Source organism: Hemicordylus capensis, chromosome 1, assembly GCF_027244095.1.
Source record: "Hemicordylus capensis ecotype Gifberg chromosome 1, rHemCap1.1.pri, whole genome shotgun sequence".
NCBI classification, from domain to species: domain Eukaryota; kingdom Metazoa; phylum Chordata; class Lepidosauria; order Squamata; family Cordylidae; genus Hemicordylus; species Hemicordylus capensis.
The window spans coordinates 347,612,162-347,632,554 of NC_069657.1; the positions used below are offsets into that span (position 1 = coordinate 347,612,162).

Below are 20,393 nucleotides of genomic sequence, written 5' to 3' on the forward strand. Positions count from 1 at the left end.
TCAAGCACTTGCATTTGTAGATCCAGAAATGTCTCTCTTGGCCCACATGTTGTTACTGAACATCTTGAAAGCAATATAAACTCTGATGAAGAAATGAAGTTTGCAATCCCTTCTGAAACTGCTGACCCTTTCTGTGATATATATTCACACACCAGAGTTGACACATATGTGTACACACACTCTGCATACCATTTTCCAGAAGTTTGTACTGTAAAACTTTGATTGCCTGAAGTACAAGTTAATGTTCTCCAGTTTTACCATAATCTCCAGTCACTCTGGTTTTGCAAGTTTATATAGTGCTTCTAGTGAAATCCAAAAAGAACCAAAATAGCTCCCAGAAGAAGCATAGCAACTAATATCATTGTCACTGCTGCAATAGATGTGTACGTCAGTATGACTATAATGACCATGTTGGATAGTGTCCATGGTAAGTAACACCACCACCACAACACCACCCAGAGTGGCTTCAGAACAGTTTTATGAAGTCAAATTCAACAGTCTTTCCATAGGTTTATCTCAGAATTATATTGGCCAAATTTCAAGAGGACAAAGTGAAACACATTAACAACAAGCATGGTCAAGTGAAGGTAAGAAATTTAATTACTACTTTTTAAATGTGTGAAGAATAAATATGAGATAATTGATCCAAAAGCAAGAAAATACTGCTTTCTAGAAATATGTATCATTTAATTATTGGTTTTGCAAGACCATGTTCCACAACAGCTAGAATGTGGTACTAAAGCAAGTAGGAAGTATGGCTAATTCACTGTCCAACTTGATCTGTCTGGTAAATTTAGAACATAATTTAATGGAATTGTGTGGATATTTTGCACACTTTTTCAGGATCAGAACATAAAGCTGTACACTCAATTCATGGTATCCACCTTTAAATGTATAATGCACTTACAGAGAGAAACCCATTCAACAAAGTTATTCTATTGTAGATCCAGAATCCATGATAATGCAAGAACAGCTGTGCTGGATCAGGCTCAAGGCCTATCTAGTCCAGCATCCTGGTTCACACAGTGGCCCACCATATGCCTCTGGGAAGCCCACAGGCAAGAGTCGAGGGCATGCCCTCTCTCCTGATGCTCCTCTGCAACTGGTATTTAAAGGCATCTTGCCTCTGAGGCTGGAGGTGGCCTATAGCCCCCAGACTAGTAGCCATTGATAGGCCTGTCCTCCATGAATTTATCTAAAACCCTCTTAAAGCCATCCAAGCTGCTGGCAGTCACCACATCCTGCAGCAGAGAATTCCACAAGTTGATTATGTGCAGTGTGGAAAAGTACTTCCTTTTGTTGGTCCCATGCTTGTTGGCAATCAGTTTCATCATATGACCCCTGGTTCTAGTGTTATGAGAGAAGAAAAGGAAACATATTTTTTTTTAATCAAATACCCACACTTACCTACAAACCCTTGCTAACTGGGCAAGAAAGCAAAAACATTTGTCGTATTCATATTCAAGTAATAATTCTTGTATTTAACAGAGGGAGAGCAACTGCCCCTATTCCTTTCAGCATAGAGTTTTCTCTAGTACTATAAACCTCTCTCTCAAAGGCTTAAATATTTTTCATTTCTCTGATAGGCAAACTGCTCTGTGAACTTTCTTTTTTTAAAAAAAAGTATATAAACATTAGCCAGGAGGTTAACTCTGCATCCAATTTTGGAGAGAGAATTGGAGAAAACTAGCTCCACCCATAGTCTTCAGAAGCCCCACCCCTTAAAATATGAAAGGCCACACACACCTGAGCAAAAGGCCCACATCTAGACTAAAGGGCACATCCCCACAGAAGCCCTTCTAAGATCTCTCTCCACTATGAGACAGGCCCCTCTCACAGCTCTACCATCCCAAACAAAGCTTTGCCCCAGTACAAGAAATATTCTATGTCTTGCCACTACCCTTTCTAGAGCTGCCCAACCCTGAACAAAGCCTCCCTCTGAACAAAACAGTCCGCTCACCAAACAAGCTATTCAGTAAACACAGAGCATACAGCTTCTGCCCAAAACGTTTCAGATACCGCTCCCACTCAACCCTACAGGCCATAAGGCCTCCCATCCCAAAGGACCACTCATCACTGAAGCATTAAGACATCCCTTACATTTATTCAGCTTATGTCAATGAGATTCAAAAGAGAGGAGAAAAGGCAAGTGAGGTGAGCTAATTGCATCCTTTCATTTTAATATGTAGGGGAAGGTCCTTTCATTCCACTGCTCTACGTTTTACTCCTGCAACAGGACCATCATGTCCTAGGCAGTGCAGAGCAAGGGCTAAATAGAAACTTCAGAGCACCATTGCAAATGATGCGTCTCCATAGCTGACAAGACATAGCACAATGAGAGCGCTCAATCACAGACTCAGGAACAACAGATTTGTGGCGAGCTGCAGTTATACTTATTCACTCCTTTGTGGCATTCCTCAATCGCCAAGGTTTGGGCAAGGCCACTGACAATGATCTCCCCCTCACCACCACCACCACCACCATCTCCTCAGAAGTACAACAGCTAAAGCTTCGGACCCCACCTCTGGAGTTATCCTGAAACAGCAAGAAACACCGTCGCCATAATATTTATTTACACGCCGATATTGCTGTGATAATCCATGAATGTCATCGTAAACACGGGCGAGGCTACATCTACACACCATCTAGCGGTCCGGGTCATAGCCTCTGACAGCCTGAAGGGGCGTCGATAACAAGGCGGCGTCCCGGGACACTCCGTGGATCAGCCCCCGAGACGGCCTGATCATCCCCTGCGCTGCCCCCTCCCATGTCGCAGATTCGGTGTTGTGCGCGCGTAGGAAGGTGTAAACGAGGGAAATTTGAACAAAAAGGAGCGGCGGCTCCTAGAAACCCGAGAGAGGCGCATTCTCGAACGCAGAGGCGATCTGCTGAAGGAATTAATAGCGTCCGGGTCCCCAACACGAAGAGAAGAGGCTTCCATGCTGGCCCCACCTGCAGCACCCCCAAAGCATTAACTTGGCCAGGACAGGATGCGTGGCTCGGCGGGTGTCTGTCTGTCTGCCTCCCTTCCTTCACTCACCAGAGCTCCCTCCACCCACCCACCCCCGTCAGGGAGGGAAGCGGATTTCCCGAGGCCAGCAGCAGCAGTCCAAGCGGACGTGCTTCTAGCTTCTTCCTTGGAGAGCTGCTGCTGCTGCTGCTGCGGCCGCCCCCGCCTCTCTTCCCCCACACAGCCTGCGCGCAGGGGCTCTGCCACCCACCCTCCCGCTTCCCCGCCCGGCTTCCGCACTGCGAGGCGGCGGCTCCAGCTCGGACTACATGACAGGCTCAGGCCCGGGGGAGGCGACCGAGCGGGAAGGGGAGGCGGAGTACGGGGTTGGTGGTGGAGGAGCGGCGGTGGGGGGAGGAGAAGAGAGGAGTTCTGCTGAAGAAGGATCTCTTTTCCTCTCCTCCCTCGGGAGCTCGAGGGCAACGCCGCCCCCAGCTCCACCGGGAATGAGAAACAAACAGGAGCCGGTCCAGGGGCGGAGATAGCAATCTTCACCCCGGGGGACAGAGCAACCCAAAACACCCGCCCGCTTCGGGCGCCTGAGGAAAGGCGGCGAAATCCAGCTCCGCCTTAGACGCCACGGATGCAGCCTGCCCTCCGGCTGCCGTCTTTGCCCTCACCAAGCTCACCTCGTGCCCCTGTCACACTCCTTCTTCTCCTCCTTCTTCTTCTTCTCCTCGTCTCACAGCGCAGCTGAAGACGGGGCCCGAGGGGAGAGGGAGGCTTCGCTTCAAACCCGGCTCTCAAGATACCGCGGCGGCTTGCGCCTCTCACAATTCAGCGAAGCCCGCCAAAAACAGAAGTCCTACTAACTTTGCCTGCGCCTGCCGGCTGCCTACCTTGTTAGGGGCTTTTCCCCCTCTCCTCTTCTTAGTGCCTTTCCCGATCGTCTCCCCTCCTCGCTGCCCCCCTGTCTACCTCAGTCTCATTCGAAATTGAAATTCCCTGGCCGCGGCCGTCAGCACAACACCAGCCCTAACCCCGTCGGGATCCCCGCCCTGTTCTGACCTAACCACTCCTCTCAGCCAATCAGAGACTCCGACCAGCACTTGGCCCCACCTATTCCCCCTTGGTTTTTCTCTCCGCCATCAATCACATTCTCTATCTTTTGCCAGACGGAGAGACGGTCTCCCTCCCGCTCTTTTAAACCGCGCCCAGGGTATCCTTCGAGCTGGTATTTTCAACCATCCCGCCTTCACGCCCAGGCTCTCTTTTCCCACCCTTATTTCAGTATGCAGTTTGTTCCCGTGCTAATGAAACGCGCTGGGAGGAAAACAAATAATAACCATTAATAGTTGTTTTTAAAATGTGAACTGATTTGGATAAGTAAGGACTTGTTTGTTTTGGTTTAGATTGCCTAGTGCATGTTTAGGACAATTTGTGGTGAATATGGTGGAGAGATTTCCTCTCTAAGTTGGTTTCGACTTTCTGAACATAATTCAGTTTCCTCCTTCCACATGTCCCACTGTTATCTGTCAGCATAAATTCTATTGGTAGTGCTGTCTTTATAGCAAATAAGAATTATGTGCCAAAGGGGGAGATTTTCTGAGGTCATACCTAATGACACAGCAGGGAAGTAACTTGCCTAAGGAGCAAGAGGTTGCTGGTTTGAATCCCAGCTGGTAACACCTATATCGGACAGCAACGATACAGGAAGATGCTGAAAGACATCATCTCATACTGTGTGGAAGATGGCAATGGTAAACTCCTCCTGTATTCTACCAAAAGACAACCACAGGGCTCTGTGGTCACCAGGAGTCGACATCAACTTGACAGCACAACTTTACATTTACACATATCAATTTAAAACCACTTTGACATGGTTTTTCACCCAAGCTGTGTAGTTTGCGGAGGTGCTGTTAATTCTCTGTTACTGGACTGTCCAAGCGTGAGGCTGAGGGCAATTGTTCTGGTTGTCTTGCCCTAAGGACAGCCCTGATTTTCTGGCCTAGTGGAAAACATGACTGATGCTTTGCAGCTTACCAACTTTTCAAAGAGGCAGGTGTTCATGGTAAAAGAGGACTTCAGCTTTCTTGACATCTGCTGGAAGTCTATCTGTTAAGAGAGGCAAGTCCAATAAGTTCTTGCAGGGCCAGCCCCAGGGTTCTCTGTGCCGATGACCAGCCCGCTTGGATGACCAGCAAATGACTAACCCACACTGGTTTGAGGATACAGTGCGAGAGAGTTTCCCTTCTATTATGGGGACAAAACTAACACTTCAGAGATTAAAAGATTTAGAAATCCAGTCTATTTCTTTTTTTTAGAAATGAATGCTTGGGCAAGCAATTCACATTCAAAAGAGGGAGAACAGTTTATGAGATTAGCTGTTTATTGGGGGCTGAGGTGCCATCAGCAAAGAAGGCTGTGTATTTGGGGTGCAAAGTGTGCAGGCATTTTGGGGGAATAGCATCACATCACATATTACATTCTAGAACTGACTGGTGAAGTGAAAGCTGGGGGAAGTGAACATGTCATCTTGGAATTCATTGTATCAAGGAGAGGGGAAACTTCAGGAAGTCAGGCATCTATCCTGGATTTCAGGAAAGCTGACTTTAATGAGCAGAACAAAACTAGGTAAGGATCCCACTAAAGGTAAAGTGCCAAGTGTTCCATCAAGTCAATTTCAAGTCCTGATGCCCACAGAGCTCTGTGGTTTTCTTTGGTAGAATACAGGCGGGCCATTGGGAGGAGGCCATTACCTCCTCTCCCACAGTGTGAGATTATGCCTTTCAGCATCTTCCTATGTTGCTGCTGCCCGATATAGTACCAGCAAGGATTCAAACCGGCAACCTTCTGCTTGTTGGGCAAGCATTTCCCAACTGTGCCACTTAAGGTGACAAGGATCCCATTGCTAGGTTACATACAGGAAAAAAGATTTGCAGAGGGGCAGCAGATTCTGAAAAGTCCCACCTTGGAATGTCTTATGAAAGGCAGTATTGAATGATGAATGAATGAATGAAATGAATGAATGAGACACAGAAGGTACAATTGCAAACCATTCCAATGAGAATGAAAAATGGAAGACATCTGAAGAAACCTATGTTGATGCACAGATAACTCTCAACAGCTGAGAAGCAAAAATGACACATATAGGAAATGGAAGGAAAGGCATACAGAGAGCTCCCAACTTACAAAGAGGTTGTGTTCCGAAAGTTCATTTATAAGTTGGATATTCATAGCTTAGAACACATATAGTTCCCAAGAGCAATGACTTGTTTATAAGTGCATGGTTTTTTAAAGTTGGGGACTTCCTTAATGTAAAATGTTATGCAGCTTTATTTGTATGTACAGATGTTTTTAAGTCAGATATTTGTAACTTGGGAAGTGCCTGCACAACTCAGCAAGAGTAGAAAAGAGTGGCCCAAACCTGAAGGGATGGTATCAGGAAAGCTAAGGTTCAGAAGGAGCTGGGGCTTGCAAGGGCCTTAGCACACCCACTCCTGCTTGTAAGTCTTGCAAGTGGGATGCGAAAGGATCTTGCAAATGGCCTCAGAGTTAGGGTAGAAGTGATGATTACTTCACCAAGTCCATCTATCAAGGGTGCACACTTCTGCAATAAATCAAAGCAACAGCTGGAATGTGTGGTATTAGAGTTTTTACTAACAGCAAAGTGGAAGCAAGTGTACGCAGAACAAAGTCAATGGAAATTACCACATTTGAATATCAGTCCATAAATCATGGTCAAATGCCAAGTCCAATATGGGTCAATGCCAGGAGAGGGGTCGGTTGCCAGTTCCGTTATCCAGGGGATTATGAAAAGAGTCACAAGTCGATAGCCAGGCACAGGGTCAAAATCCCAGGAACAAACAGGAGCAAGGCAAGGTACTCAAGAGCAGGGATCTGGAACTGCACGCCAAAGTGATCAGTTGAAACCAGCGTGGTGTGGAGTGAATGGTCTGAATTTATTCCCCTTCAAGGCTAAATGCCAGGTGAAGCCAATTAAGGCCCCGCCTGCCTTCGGGGCTACAGATTCAGATGCCCCACAGGTCAGACTTTGCAGCCAAACGGCTGCTTCTTCTCTGCACAAAACACTGCTCTTTTCTGCAGTCATGCCGACGCTCCACATAGCTCACCGGTCTGCTGCTTGGTCCAGGCTCCTCCCCATCTGAAGAAGGCAACGACTCCCCAGCAGCCTCCTCTGCTGTTCCATAATAGGTAAGCTCTCCGTCAGTGGGGCTTCCTCCTCAGCGTCCTGCAGCAGGACCATATCACGGGGCTGTGGGTCAGGCAGTTCCTCCTCAGAATCTTCTGAATCGGACTACTGCCTGACTCCATCTCTATCCTCAGACATCAACCGTAACATGCTGTTGACTAGGGGATCGTAGGGCAGCCCCATGGCTGTAAGCCCTCTTCCAATCCCTCATCATTGGCCAGAGCTACTTAAATAAGGACTCACAATCCAAGCATCACTCTCGGGAGGTGGGCCCAGCTCATGGCGAGGTCATACATTCCCAAGAGGGAGGAAGATCATGCCCCTGTCTAAAAGGAGACCGCCCCGAAGGTGGTCGAGCTGTGTGCAATAGCAATGGCAGTTGGGTCAGTCTTGAGTGACTGATGACCCTATCAGCCCTGTGACAGCACGGCCCACTAGCCCAGCCTTGCACTGCCCAGACCAGACATTCTTGATGGCTGGTTCAACCAGAATGTGGAGACATGGCCTGACCAACTGGTTGCTGGGATGCAAGCATGCCTCAACAGGTTTCAGATCCTTCTGAGACCCTTGCAGAAGGAGCAACAGAAGCAAAAATGGAGATAAGTAAAGAAATGGTAAAGAACACCTGACTACCTTAAGTCTCCAGGTCCAGATTAATTACATCCCTGGATACTACTTGCAGGTGACATCTCAGAACCACTGTCTGTAATCTTTGAGAACTCTTGGAGAGCAGGTGAACAGATTATTAAGCAGTATGTCTGTGTGCTCTTAGAAAAGAAACTGGTTATATCCAGCATGGATTTGTCAAGAACAAATTATACCAGACTAATCTCACCTTCATTCTTGACAGAGTTACTAGTTTAGAGAACCATGGGAATCCTGTGGACATAGTGTAGCTTGATTTCAGCAAAGCGTTTAACAAAGTCTTCCATGATATCTTGTTTACAAGTTGGTAAAATATAGGTCCGATGGTGCTATGTTAAGTGGATTCACAGCTGGTTAAACAACTGAACTTACTAATGGCTCCACTGATGGCTCCATGCCATGCAGGAGGAAGATACTGAACAGAGTGCCACAGGATTCTGCCGTGGACCCTGTGCTGTTCCACACTTTCATAAATGACTTGGAGGAGGGAACAGAGGAGATACTTATCAAATCTGAAGTTGACAGAAAGCTGGCGGTTAGTGTAGCAAACACCTCAGAGCTCAGAAGACAGAATCAAGATTCAATCAAATCTGGACAGACTCAAAGATTGGGCCAAAAGCAATGAGATGGAGTTAAGAGACAATGGAAAGTCCTGCATTTAGGTAAGTAGGGGGAATCAAAAGCACAGTTCAGAATAGGGAAACCTGGCTTAAAAGCAATACATCTGAAAGAGGCCTAGGTGTCTTGGGGGACAATAAATTGAACATAAGCCAGCAGTGTGATAAAGCTGCTAAAATAGCTAATGCAATTATAGGCTGCATTAACAAAAGCATAGTGTCCAAATTACAAGTAGTAACTATTTCACTCTATTCCACACTGTACTGACCTCATTTTGAATACTGTGTTCAATTCTGGGTCCTGCATTTAAAAAAAATGTCAGTAAACTGGAGCAGGTTCAGAGGAGGGCAAGCTGGTGAGGGGTTGAGAAACCAAGTCCTATGAGGAAGAGTTGAAGGAGCTGAAGAGAAGCCTCAATGGGGAGGGGGACGTATATAATAGCTGTCTTTAAATACCTTTAAACAATGACAAGTGAACATTTCTCCTTCCCATAGAAATATGCACTGTACCCAGAAGATATTTGTTTGTTTGTTTGTTTGTTCGATTTTTAGACCGCCCTTACAAAATAGCTCAGGGTGGTTAACAAACATCATAAAACAGTTAAAATCAATCAATGACTGGGCATGAAAATTTTAAAATACAATAAAACAGCCAAAAAGTAAAACAATTCAAAACCTTATAAAAACCCGATACATTAAAGACCCTTTAAAACAATTTAAGAACACTGGAAGGCCAGGCTGAACAGGTAGGTCTTTAGGGCTCTCCTAAATTCCAATAAAGAATTCAAATTACGGATGTCTTCAGGGAGCGCATTCCACAATCTAGGAACAACTACAGAGAAGGCCCACCTCTGGGCCACCACCAGACGAGCAGGTGGCAACTGGAGACCGAAGAAGGCGCTCTCTAAGGTAACCTGGACCTAAGCCATTCAGGGCTTTAAAGGTAATAACCAGCACTTTGTATTTTGCCTGGAAACATATCAGCAGCCAGTGCAGCTGTTTCAAAACAGGCATAATATGGTCTCTCCGAGTTGCTCCGGAGACCAGCCTGGCTGCCGCATTTTGAACTAACTGAAGTTTCCAAACTACGTACAAAGGCAGCCCCACATAGAGCGCATTACAGTAGTCAAGCCTGGAGATTATCAGCTGGTGCACCACTGTTCTGAGGTCATCCTCCTCTAGGAATGGATGCAGCTGTCGAATCAGCCTAAGCTGATAAAAAGCACTCCTGGCCACAGCCTCCACCTGAGATATGAGGGTGAGGCCTAGATCCAGAAGTACCCCCAAGCTGCGTACCTGCTCCTTCTGGGGGAGTGTAACCTCATCCAGCACAGGGAGATCTAACTCATCCCTCGGATTCTGAGCCCCTACAATGAGCACCTCCATCTTGCTTGGATTCAGCTTCAATTAGTTATCCCTCATCCAGCCCATTACTGCCTGTAGGCAGGCATTTAGGGAATGAACGCCATTTCCCGATGAAGCAGATGAAAGAGAGAAGTAGATTTGGGTGTCATCAGCATACTGATAACACCCAGCACCAAATATCCTGATGACCTCACCAAACAGTTTCATGTAAATATTGAAAAATTTACATTACCAAACAGTTTCATGTAAATATTGAAAAATTTACATTGGTGACAGAATGGAGCCCTGAGGGACTCCATATAACACCTCTCGTAGAGAAGAGCAACTGTCACCAAGCTCCACCATCTGGGATCTGCCCAAGAGATAGGAGCGGAACCACTGCAGAGCAGTGCCACCTATCCCCAACTCCACCAGGCAACCCAGAAGGATACCATGGTCGATGATATCGAATGCCGCCAAGAGATCCAAGAGAACCAACAGAGTCACACTCCTTCTGTCGATTCCCCAGTATAGGTCATCTATCAGGCCGACCAAGGCTGTCTCAACCCCATAGCCCGCTCTAGATAGCAACTAGGGAAAGGACGAGAGAAGTTTTCTCTGAGAAATAAGGGTTCACACTCCAGTAATTCTTAGTCCTCTTAGCTAATTCTGGCCAGGCTGCCTTTCCTTTCATTTCTGTACTCACAGAACAAATGGTGATGATTATAATTAGGGGTTGGCCAGGTTCAGCACAGTCTCATGGGCCAATGCCATTGAAATGCCTACCCAGCTGAGCTCCGGAGCCTCTGCTTTTGCTGCCCACTCCCCCACTCAAAATCTCCCTGTTGGTCCTGACTTACCAGGAGATGGTGGGCAGCAGATGCTCCTCTCGGTGGTGCCATTTGAAATGTCCTGTGTCCTGCCACCCTGATGCAGTTAGAGTTGCAGCGCTGATGGAGGTGTCTATCATCTCTTTCAGCTTTCCCACATGGCCAGGCACCACTGGGGGACATGGTGTGCATTCCCATACTTGCATGCCATGAGTGGGGAGAGGGGTCCTTTCCCACTATAATGGCAACTGCTTTGCCAGGGCTAATGACATCATAATCTTGAGCATCATCCTATGCTCAACCAGCAGCAGAGTCAACTGCACAACAATAGATGTCGAAACAAATGCTACCATAGCAACAACAAAAACTAACTTAGTGGACATACCCACAGCATCCCTGGAAACTCTGCCAATCATGATGTTGCTGTTATAAATGAGAATTAGGTCTAAAGCACTGCTCTTAGCACCACAGTATCCCCTTCTGGCCACTAGAGCCAGTGATGAGATGTTAATAGGTATGTCTTGGTCAGTTAGAGTCAAAATTGTTCAGGTTTGAGGGCAAGTGCCTTTTTGGGTATGCTGTTCTATGTCTCCCTCAGTATGATGTTTTAAGAAATATTTGCTTCTTGAACTCAACCTATTGTCTTCAGATAATTTCTTGGGCTAAACTTATTTACCACCAGAGCACGCTCTGCTATGTGAGGACCTCAATGTTTCTCCTCTCGCTCCTCAACAGTCGCACACTAAAGATGCCTTCACATTAGCTATACAGAGAAGGCTCTCGGTGCCATGATGAAAGCATTCTACAATCCACACACAACACAGAAGCGTGTTCCCAGGAGAAGCCAATAGCATCTCCTCTGTTGAAGAGAGACCTCCAATGGCCCAGAGGATAGGAAAGCAACAACTGGTGCCTGCAGGCAGAGGCATGCCAAAAGTCAGCCAGGGTGGGCACAGGTCCAAGGGCCCCTGCCTATGACCTGGGGAGCTTCAGAAGCATCTGCTACTACTACCCATTGCTAGGAAGCTTCCTCACTGAGCCCTGGCTTGCACACAATAGTGGAAAGCACTGAATGCTCCTGGGGGGAGGGTAGCAGTTTAAAATTGTAACACCTTTCCCCCCCACACCGTGCAGTGGGGTGGGGGTGGGTGGAGGGCAGGACAGAATATTTTGAAATGGTGCTGCTGTTGAGAGGAGTGCCTACTACTGCTGCTGTTCACCATTGCCTACTAAGGCAGGGTCCGATGGGGAGGTTTACCAGGCAGTAGTGGGCAGCAGTGGCCGCAGTCATTCCTCATAGGAAGCTGACTCCTCATAGGAGTCAGATCATTGGTCCATCTAGCTCAGTTTTATCTACACAGACTGGCAGTGGCTTCTCCAAAGTTGCAGGCAGGAGTCTCTCTCAGCTGTGTCTTGGAGATGCCAGGGAGGGAACTTGGAACCTTCTGCACGTAAGCATGCAGGTGCTCTTCCCAGAGTGGCCCCATCCTCTAAGGGGAATATCTTACAATCCTCACACATGTCTCCCATTCAAATGTAAACCAGAGTGGATTCTGCTTAGCTTAGGGGATAATTCATGCTTGCTACCACAAGACCAGCTTGCGGTGGCACTGAAGGAGAAACAGCAATTCAATCACTCCCCTTCCCCCTCCTCAGTGGTACCCAGTGACCAGGACAGTGACTGGAGAACATCTGTCCACTTCCTTTTAACATTTCTTAAGCAGCAAGCACCATCAGAGGGAGCAAAGTGTACACATCCACAGGGGCCCAGGGCACCATGGGAGACCCAGCAAAGGGCTTTGTCCCACAGCCCCAGATCTTAGTGTCAGCTCTGCCTATAGGTACAAATTCCTGTACTCAACCCAGATGGAGACTCCAGTCTCCTAGAGAGACCTCCAATGGCCCAGAGGATAGGAAAGCATTGTTCTTAGCACCACAGTAACCCCTTCTGGCCACTAGAGCCAACAGCAGCAGCCAGTAAGCAATAACTGTCTGCAAGGGGGAAATCTCTGGGTTGGACTGGGAAGAAAGGATTATCATCCGTTCACAACCAGTAGGTAGGAGGAAACCTGTACGTGTCAGACCAGTGCTCCCTAAACCAGAAGTGCTTCAGTGATGCTGCAGAACCAGTGTCTCCATATACTGTATGTGATAGCACTCCACATGTTTCCAATAGTGTCTGTGTGAGGAAAACAAGCTTTTTGCAAGGGAGAAAGAAGTCACATGAATAAGTAAGAACACACATTATAAATGTAAGCTCACCGAAGGCAGCATTGTAAGCTCTGCCATAGCTCTTTGGGAGAGAGCTTAACAGATGTGCTTTCAAATCCCACCCAGGGGAAATGCATATATAGCCTTCATGAGGCAAAACTCACCTTTTGAGAGCCCTGGTGACAATAATAATCTTGGATGAAAAACTGAAAGGATATGGGAATAGAAGCCAGGCCACCCACAGCTGAGACCAACACCTAACCACACAGCCACAGAGAGAAGACTGGCCTATGATAATGTGGTTTCCCAGGGGCCAGTCCTATGACATCCCCTCATCATGCATCACATCACAATGAGGGATCCATCCGAACCCTATCAAAGGCCAGTAGTTCTAGTGAAGGGACCTTGTTGGAGTTATAGCTCAGCAGAAAGGGGAAAGCTTAGTATATGCAAGGTCCTGGGCTTGAACCCTGGCCATAGCCTCCCAGGGAAAGGGTCTGGGGAAAGAGACACCCTCAAGAGTGTAATGTGCTAGTCTGTGTGCCAGTCACTCTGCTAACTGGGCAAAGAGACACCTTTTATAAGTGCTGATTCTCTTTATTTAGCAGGGGGAGAGCAACTGGCCCTATCCACCCCCAGCACAGTATCCCTCCAGTGAATGTTGCTGGTGTCTATCTTATGTTTAGTTTCAGATTGTGAGCCTTTTGGGGGCAGGGAACCATTCTATTTATTTATTATTTATCTGTGTAAACCACTTTGAAAACTTTTGCTGAAAAGCAGTATATAAATATTTGTTGTAGCTTAGTAACAATCTCACTATAGTAACGTTCTGACCAGTTCATGCCTCCATATGCCTTAGGGTCAAAGTAGTACATGTTATGAAAAAATGTGTTAAGAGGCATGCTTAAGACTGGAAACTTCTCTTCTGTAACAAACACATCAGGTGGGGGTAGGGTGGAATGCAGATCAGGATCATGGGAACTGGGGGAATAATCCATTCTTGCACCATCTCTCCTTTAAAAAGCCCAACACCCTCAGCTATGGTTTACTCCCAAGGTAGCTACTGAAGCAAATTGCCACTTTGGAAGCAAATAGCACGGGGAGGGGGCATGTCCAGTGGGAAACCAGTGCAGGGGGAAGGGTTAACCCCCCATGCACCAGTGTCTCAGACTGATAATCTCCACACTACCTACAGCGTTTTGTTAAAGAGGAGTTCTGATTTTAATCACTCCCCTTAACATACTTATTGTAATGAGTAGTTTGCCCCTGAGAGTTGCTCCTTCAGATTCAAAACCCTAGAAGCAGGACATCTTTTGTTCCTAGCACAGCCTAGCCAATTTCTCTTTTTATGCACATTCCCAGGTGAAGAGGAGAGAATACAAAGGAAAAGACCACACGACATGGTTGCAACTGAAAAGAACTTTTCTAGTATTACATCATATTTCCTTGTAGGCTCAAAGGCTGCTGCACATACATCTTTGCTTGAACTGGCATTGCAGCATGTATTTTGTAATGTTTAAGATATGGAGACACCCATGCATGATTATTGCAAATGAATGTTTGTTGCATATTTGATCAAGCATGACAAGTATAGGATTTTAGTTATCTGTATTCAAACTGCAGCACTGGGGAGCAGCATAGGATTTGGTGTAAGTCCCCTGCACCGATATATCTCAAGAGATCACAGAATATCTCCAGAATTACTCTGGAGCAGAGTACACCATTGTAACTCCAGCACTAGAGCAACATAGCACTAGAGCAACAAAGGCATAGTTTTAAATAATTTGAATACTGGGTTTTAAACGTTTTTAATCTTTTAAATGATTTTAATTGTTAATTGATTTAATGTTGTAAATGGTTTTAATTGTAAACCGCCCAGAGACGCAAGTTTTGGGCAGTATATAAATATGATAGATAGACAGATAGATAGATAGATAGATAGAAAGAAAAAAACATGGGCAAAGATTATAGGCGTCATGGGTGGAACAGGAAGGAGTAGACTTATGCTTTACCCCTTCCTGACCATGACAATGGCCCACCATGCCTGGTTTGCCACAGGGGAGTATATTATTCAGATCTGCACCTAGTCACAGTACACCTACCTCAGTGTGTCAGCATATAAATCCCTTATAAACCTACCCCAGCAGTCAAGTATATTATCTCTGACAGAGGGCAACTCCCAGTCATTACTAAGTCCCTTTGAATTTAATGGAAAGTTAGTTATCTCATTGATTTCATGACTAACTAGTCTGGATGTTGCTCCACAACTCAGACAATAGCCCCATGCTACAGGTCATAGGAAACATAGGAAGCTGCCATATACTGAGTCAGACCATTGGTCTATCTAGCTCAGTATTGTCTTCACAGACTGGCAGCGGCTTCTCCAGGGTTGCAGGCATGAATCTCTCTCAGCCTTATCTTGGAGAAGCCAGGGAGGGAACTTGAAACCTTCTGTTCTTCCCAGAGCGGCTTCATCCCCTGAGGGGAATATCTTGCAGTGCTCACACATCAAGTCTTCCATTCATATGCAACCAGGGCAGACCCTGCTTAGCTATGGAGACAAGTCATGCTTGCTACCACAAGACCAGCTCTCCTCTCCTGGTAGCTTCGCCCCATTGGTTCCTCAGCCAAGCACACACACCAAATGTTTGAACCTGCAGTTCCTCTCTTTCTGGCCTCATATTGTGCATTCTTACTGTGCTGACTCAAGCACTTGTGCCACTCAAGGCAACACCAAGTCCGCACTGGCCCAGCCCCCTGATGCCAGCACCCGTGTCAGGGGTGGGGCAGGCAGCCCCACCCACCTCCTTCTCCACACCACCCTTCCCCATCTCCCAGCCTTCTGGGAACACCAAGGTTTAATATTGTGAATTGGAGGGAAGTAGCAGCTTCTGTTGCTGCTTTGCTACCTGGTTCACTTTCTCTTGCTCACTCTTTGCTTCCCCGCCCCGCCCCAACCTCTTTCACCAACAGGCTAAGCACCGCACTTTATTTCCAAAATGGAGCACACAAGCCTGTTGGTTGAAGGTGCAGAGGGACGAGAATGAGAGAGACAGCAAGCTAGCTGGCAAAGTAGTGGCAAGAGAAGCTGCTGCCGCCCCCACCCCATTCATAACTGAAACCCTGGTGTGTCCAAAAGACTGGGAGATGTGGACTCCACCCCCTGACACTGGCATCAGTGGGCTGCTGCAGAGGGCAGGATCTTCCACATGCCCCCATGCTGTGCAAACTACCAAGGAAACCCATCAGATGATAGCTGCTACTTTGCTGTCATAAATCTGTAAATGGACAAAGGCCTTGTTGTGGGGTGATGGTTGGCAACTACCCCACTCATGTCTCTTTCAGATGCTGCTCCCTCTCTTTCTCTCCTACTGTTTGAGAAAAATTTAATACTTTATCACAGTTGTTGCTTTGTTACCAGGGGTTAGCAGACAGAATCCCTTTCCTTTATCCGGCCTCAAGACGAGACTATGAAAAAGAGTGGAGTCAGGGACCTCCTTAGTACCAGAGATTAGGAACTGCAGCTTCTCCACTCTCTGACAGAACCGCTGTCCACTCTCTGCAGCTTCTCCACTCTCTGACAGGCTGACAGGACCATGAGAGCCAACAAAGCTAAAGCTTCTTCTTTAAACATCAGCCAGATCACAACTACCATGGAAAAAGGGGCAGTCGAGTGAGAAGGGAGGATAATAAGGGCAATTAAGCAAATGAGCATGCAGTGTATATCCTGCTAAGGGATGCAGAAAGCACCCAATGTCATAAGAAGCCAGGTCATTGGCTCATGCACTACTCCCTCTGATTGGCTGAGTCACAGCTGTCCATCAGGTTTACCTCTTTGTGAGTATGCTTTCCAGTAGGAAAGCAAATGTGAAGTTTGGACCTGTGGCTTCTTATAAAAGAGACCAGGGCTGTTCTACAGGGATGGGCTTCTATGTGTAATTTTTGTATGTGGTTGGGGATAACAAATGCTTCATGATTTGAAGCATTTCACCTACTCACCACACATGTCACCTATCTGCTGTGGTTGGAGACCTGCTCTGTAGACTTGGTCTGAGATCTTCCTATTCCCTCACTTTCATTTTTGGCTGGGTTGCAACAGGTGAGTTTTGCCTTGATTCTTCCATCTCCCTCACTAAGCTTGAATTCACCTTGAGGCTGTTCTCAAATGCAGCCTAACCCAGACCAGGGAAGCCCAGCCTTGGTTAGGCTGTGTGTGAGAACTACCGGGATCAGGCGCAATCCCAGCGGGGCAGCACCAACTAGTCAAGCTTCTCAGCTCAGCTGTTAGCCAAGGTTAAGGGAGCAAGTGCTTCCTTACCCCTGGCTACCTGCTCATGTGTGAGCACAGGCTGCTTCCAGACCAGCTGCACACAGAGACAGGTGCCTAGAGTACCCATGTCTTGGGGGAATCTCCCAATGTGTCACATGTGTCATGTGGTGCATTGTGGGATCCCTGGAGGCTGGGACATATCATCCTGGCCTCCAGAGCTTCATGCCACACCATGCAGTGCTGATCATCTGGGAGTGAGGTCCACGTTCCCAGAATGATAACATCACTCACCTGGGGCAGGGGAGGTGAGTAAAACAAGACTTCTACCCACCCACTGCCCTACCTGCCTGGTTGTGTGAATGACCTCCTTGCCTACCTTTCACACCAGAATTCTGTTGTGCTAGAAACACTTCCCCCGCCTGCATGTAGTCTAGGTTTGTCATGCCCTAAGCTCATGGAGATTCACCAGGGGGTTAGAGGTGATAGTGGTCTCAGGCAGGGAGCATAGGAGTCCCTGGTGGGTGGAAGGCAGGAGCTAGTCCAGCAGTCAGAGATATCCAGCAGGGCCAAGTCCCTGCAGAGTCTGCAGCAGAGTTGAGGTAAGCAAAGGGATTGGTCACAGGCAGGCTAGCATAACAGTTCATGAACACGTGGGTCCTAAATGTATGTATGTATGTATTTGTTTATTTCGGCCCAAGGCCAGCATATATGAGTCCTAAGTGAGCAGCTGTTGCTAGCAAGGACCCTGCTGAAAGAGGTGACTTAAGTATGCTTGCAAGAAGTCCCAGCCTTCCTTCATTCATTCATTCATTCATTATCTATTTGTCACATGTATCTACCACCCTATATAAATCTCAGGGTGGTTTACAATCAAATCAAACAACAACCAAAACTTAAAAATCATATAAACAGATTGAAATTACCATAAATAAAACATCATAAATAAAATAAACTGAAAGCCTGATGAAACATGTGTGTTTTCAAAAGTCCTTTAAAAACAACCAGGGATGGGGAGATTCTGATTTCATTTGGAAGTATGTTCCAGAGTCTCAGGGCAACCCTAGAACAGGCCTGGTTTTGAGTTGCCACCAAGCGAGCTGGTGGCAACCACAACTGGATCTCTCCCAATGATCTTTATAGGTGGTGGGGTTCGTGAAGAAGGTGATCAATAACAAACGCTTACACCTGAGGAATCCTTCTGTTACTCCTCTTCCTGAGGAGATCTGGTGGAGTAGGAGGCCCTGTCAGGGCACAGATTCCTAGCTGCCAAACAAGCGTTTTTATGTTTCTCAAGCCCAGTATCATCTGAGTGTCTGGAATGAGGGTTCCTGGGGCATCTGGGTGTTGGGGCCTGTTCATGGAGCTCCTCTTGTTCTGTTGGATCTTGAGGGGTCATGGAGCAAGCAGGGTCCTCTGAGGAATCCAAGACAGTTGAGGATGTGACAGGCTCTGGCACTTTAGCATCCCCCCAAAGGGAGCAGGGAGTGAGGGTCTTCAGGATCCTCTGTCCAAATGGAGGCACATGGATCCAGAGAGGATTCTGGAAGGAGGGCTTGATGGGGCCCACTGGCTGTGGGAGTTTAGCATTTATATCTGGTGGGGGGGGGTGTTCAGGCCATTCTTCATCTTCCAAGAAGGCATCTGCCTTGGACAGGGTCCCTGAGTGGGCTTTGACAGAGGTCTCCTCCCCTTGTTGCTTGTATCAATTCTTCCTGTACTAAAAGGGTCATTTACTGCAGATCATGGTCCACTTGGCAGACCTAGGTGGTTGACTAGGGTGCCAGTCCTTGGAGGGTGCCTCAGTTCCCACGTGCCTCCCATCTGGTCTCTGGCTTGCTTTCCTCTTACTCCCCCTCCCTCTGTGAGCTCTCTCCCTGCCCCTCCCTGCCTTTCTCCACTGTGTTACTTCTGTGGCTACTCAGGTGTAAGGATGTGCAGAACCGGTTCACAATCTTGAACCAGTCTGCCGCAAACCAGGGCGGTTCGATCACAAGCTGAACCACGATTCAGGAATGGGGCCTGGTCCAAGATAGAATTGAATCTGGTTTGAAACAAACCAGTTCAGCAGTTCAAGCGCCGACCTCAATTGAGGGCTGCAAGAGGAGTGAGGGTGATGGAGTGAGGGTACCACCAGGGGTGGTGGTGAGAGGCATCTTTCAAAGTAAATGAGAATGTCCTTACTGTGTACTGAAGCTGCCTGGAGCAGTGGCACAATGATCCCCCCAGCAGCCTGTGTGGCGGCAGCTCAGCTCAGTTCTGGCACTCACCTGGTCCCTGCACATGCATGGAGGACAGGTGAGTGCCAGAATTGATCCATGCTGCCACTGCATGGGCTGCTGGGGGTAATGCTGCTGTTCCAGGCAGCTTCCAGGTGTAGATCCATGGTTTGGTCCCAATTTGGCTCGAATTCAGATGTGAAAAACAGTCCACGCACACCCCAATTCAAGCGAGAGCCTCTATCCTGGTTTCTCAAGTGCCTGGATACAAACTAGGAAGTAAGTGGTGTGTGTGATTATTGTCTTGGCTATGGTTGGGCCTGGTTGGACCCAGAGAGAAGCTCTTTGCAGTGCCTTTAAAACTTTCTCTCAGGAAGACACTACAGACAGAGAATTTGGCTAGCCCTGAGGATCACAGCACCTGCATTGCTGAGGGGAGGAAGGCAGTAGAGAAGGGTGGGCATTAGGCAGGCTCCAAGCTCCTCAACTCTGTTTCCATCCCCACTGTATCCCCACACTAGCACGAGCTAGTCATTCACTGGTCATCTGTGTGGGCTACTCATTCGGCCCAGCAAATAGCAGCCTGTGTGGCTCAAGTTGAAGCCGGCTGCAGGGTGGTGTCAAAGTCAAACATTGCCTACAGCACCAAAAACCCTAGGGCTGGCCCTGCAGCAGAGAGATCTTGTTCCCCCGTAGGGAGATAGGAGTACTTGCCCTAAGGAGTCTGTATGTTTGCTCTAAATACTACCTCCTGCCCAAGGGAGCTGTGTACCGTCTCCTCATGTTGCATGTTCCAAAAAAGTGTGTGTGTGTGTGTGAGAGAGAGAGAGAGAGAGAGAGAGAGAGAGAGAGAGAGAGAATGAATTTCAGGCCTTGGGTGTTGAGGTCCCTGGTCGTTTACTGTGTTTGGCCTGTTGCTGCCTTTGCTGCTAGGAGAAGGTGCGGTGGCATTCTTGCAACAGGTAGGCATGCATGTTGCTGTGTGTGGATTGGCTTCTTCCATGCCGGGTCCACAAGGGGGTGTCGTCAGCATAATTTATGGCATAGCATGCACATACCACTTTTCAGGTAGACCTCCCAAAGCAGTTTACATAAAA

At 47.5% G+C, this 20,393-nt stretch overlaps 1 protein-coding gene across 23 annotated transcripts in view; it reads right to left on the minus strand.

The window, feature by feature from the left end:
- Nucleotides 1–13,070, minus strand: part of EPB41L2 (erythrocyte membrane protein band 4.1 like 2) — a 205,544-nt gene extending 192,474 nt beyond the window's left edge. For 11 of the 23 annotated variants that reach the window (XM_053286998.1, XM_053286983.1, XM_053286953.1 and 8 more), the window contains exon 1: nucleotides 2,643–2,662. In XM_053286998.1, the coding sequence (XP_053142973.1) occupies nucleotides 2,643–2,662 (20 nt within the window). The other 12 variants (XM_053286966.1, XM_053286962.1, XM_053286975.1 and 9 more) reach the window with 8 other exon arrangements.
- Between the last annotated feature and the right edge of the window lie 7,323 nt (nucleotides 13,071–20,393).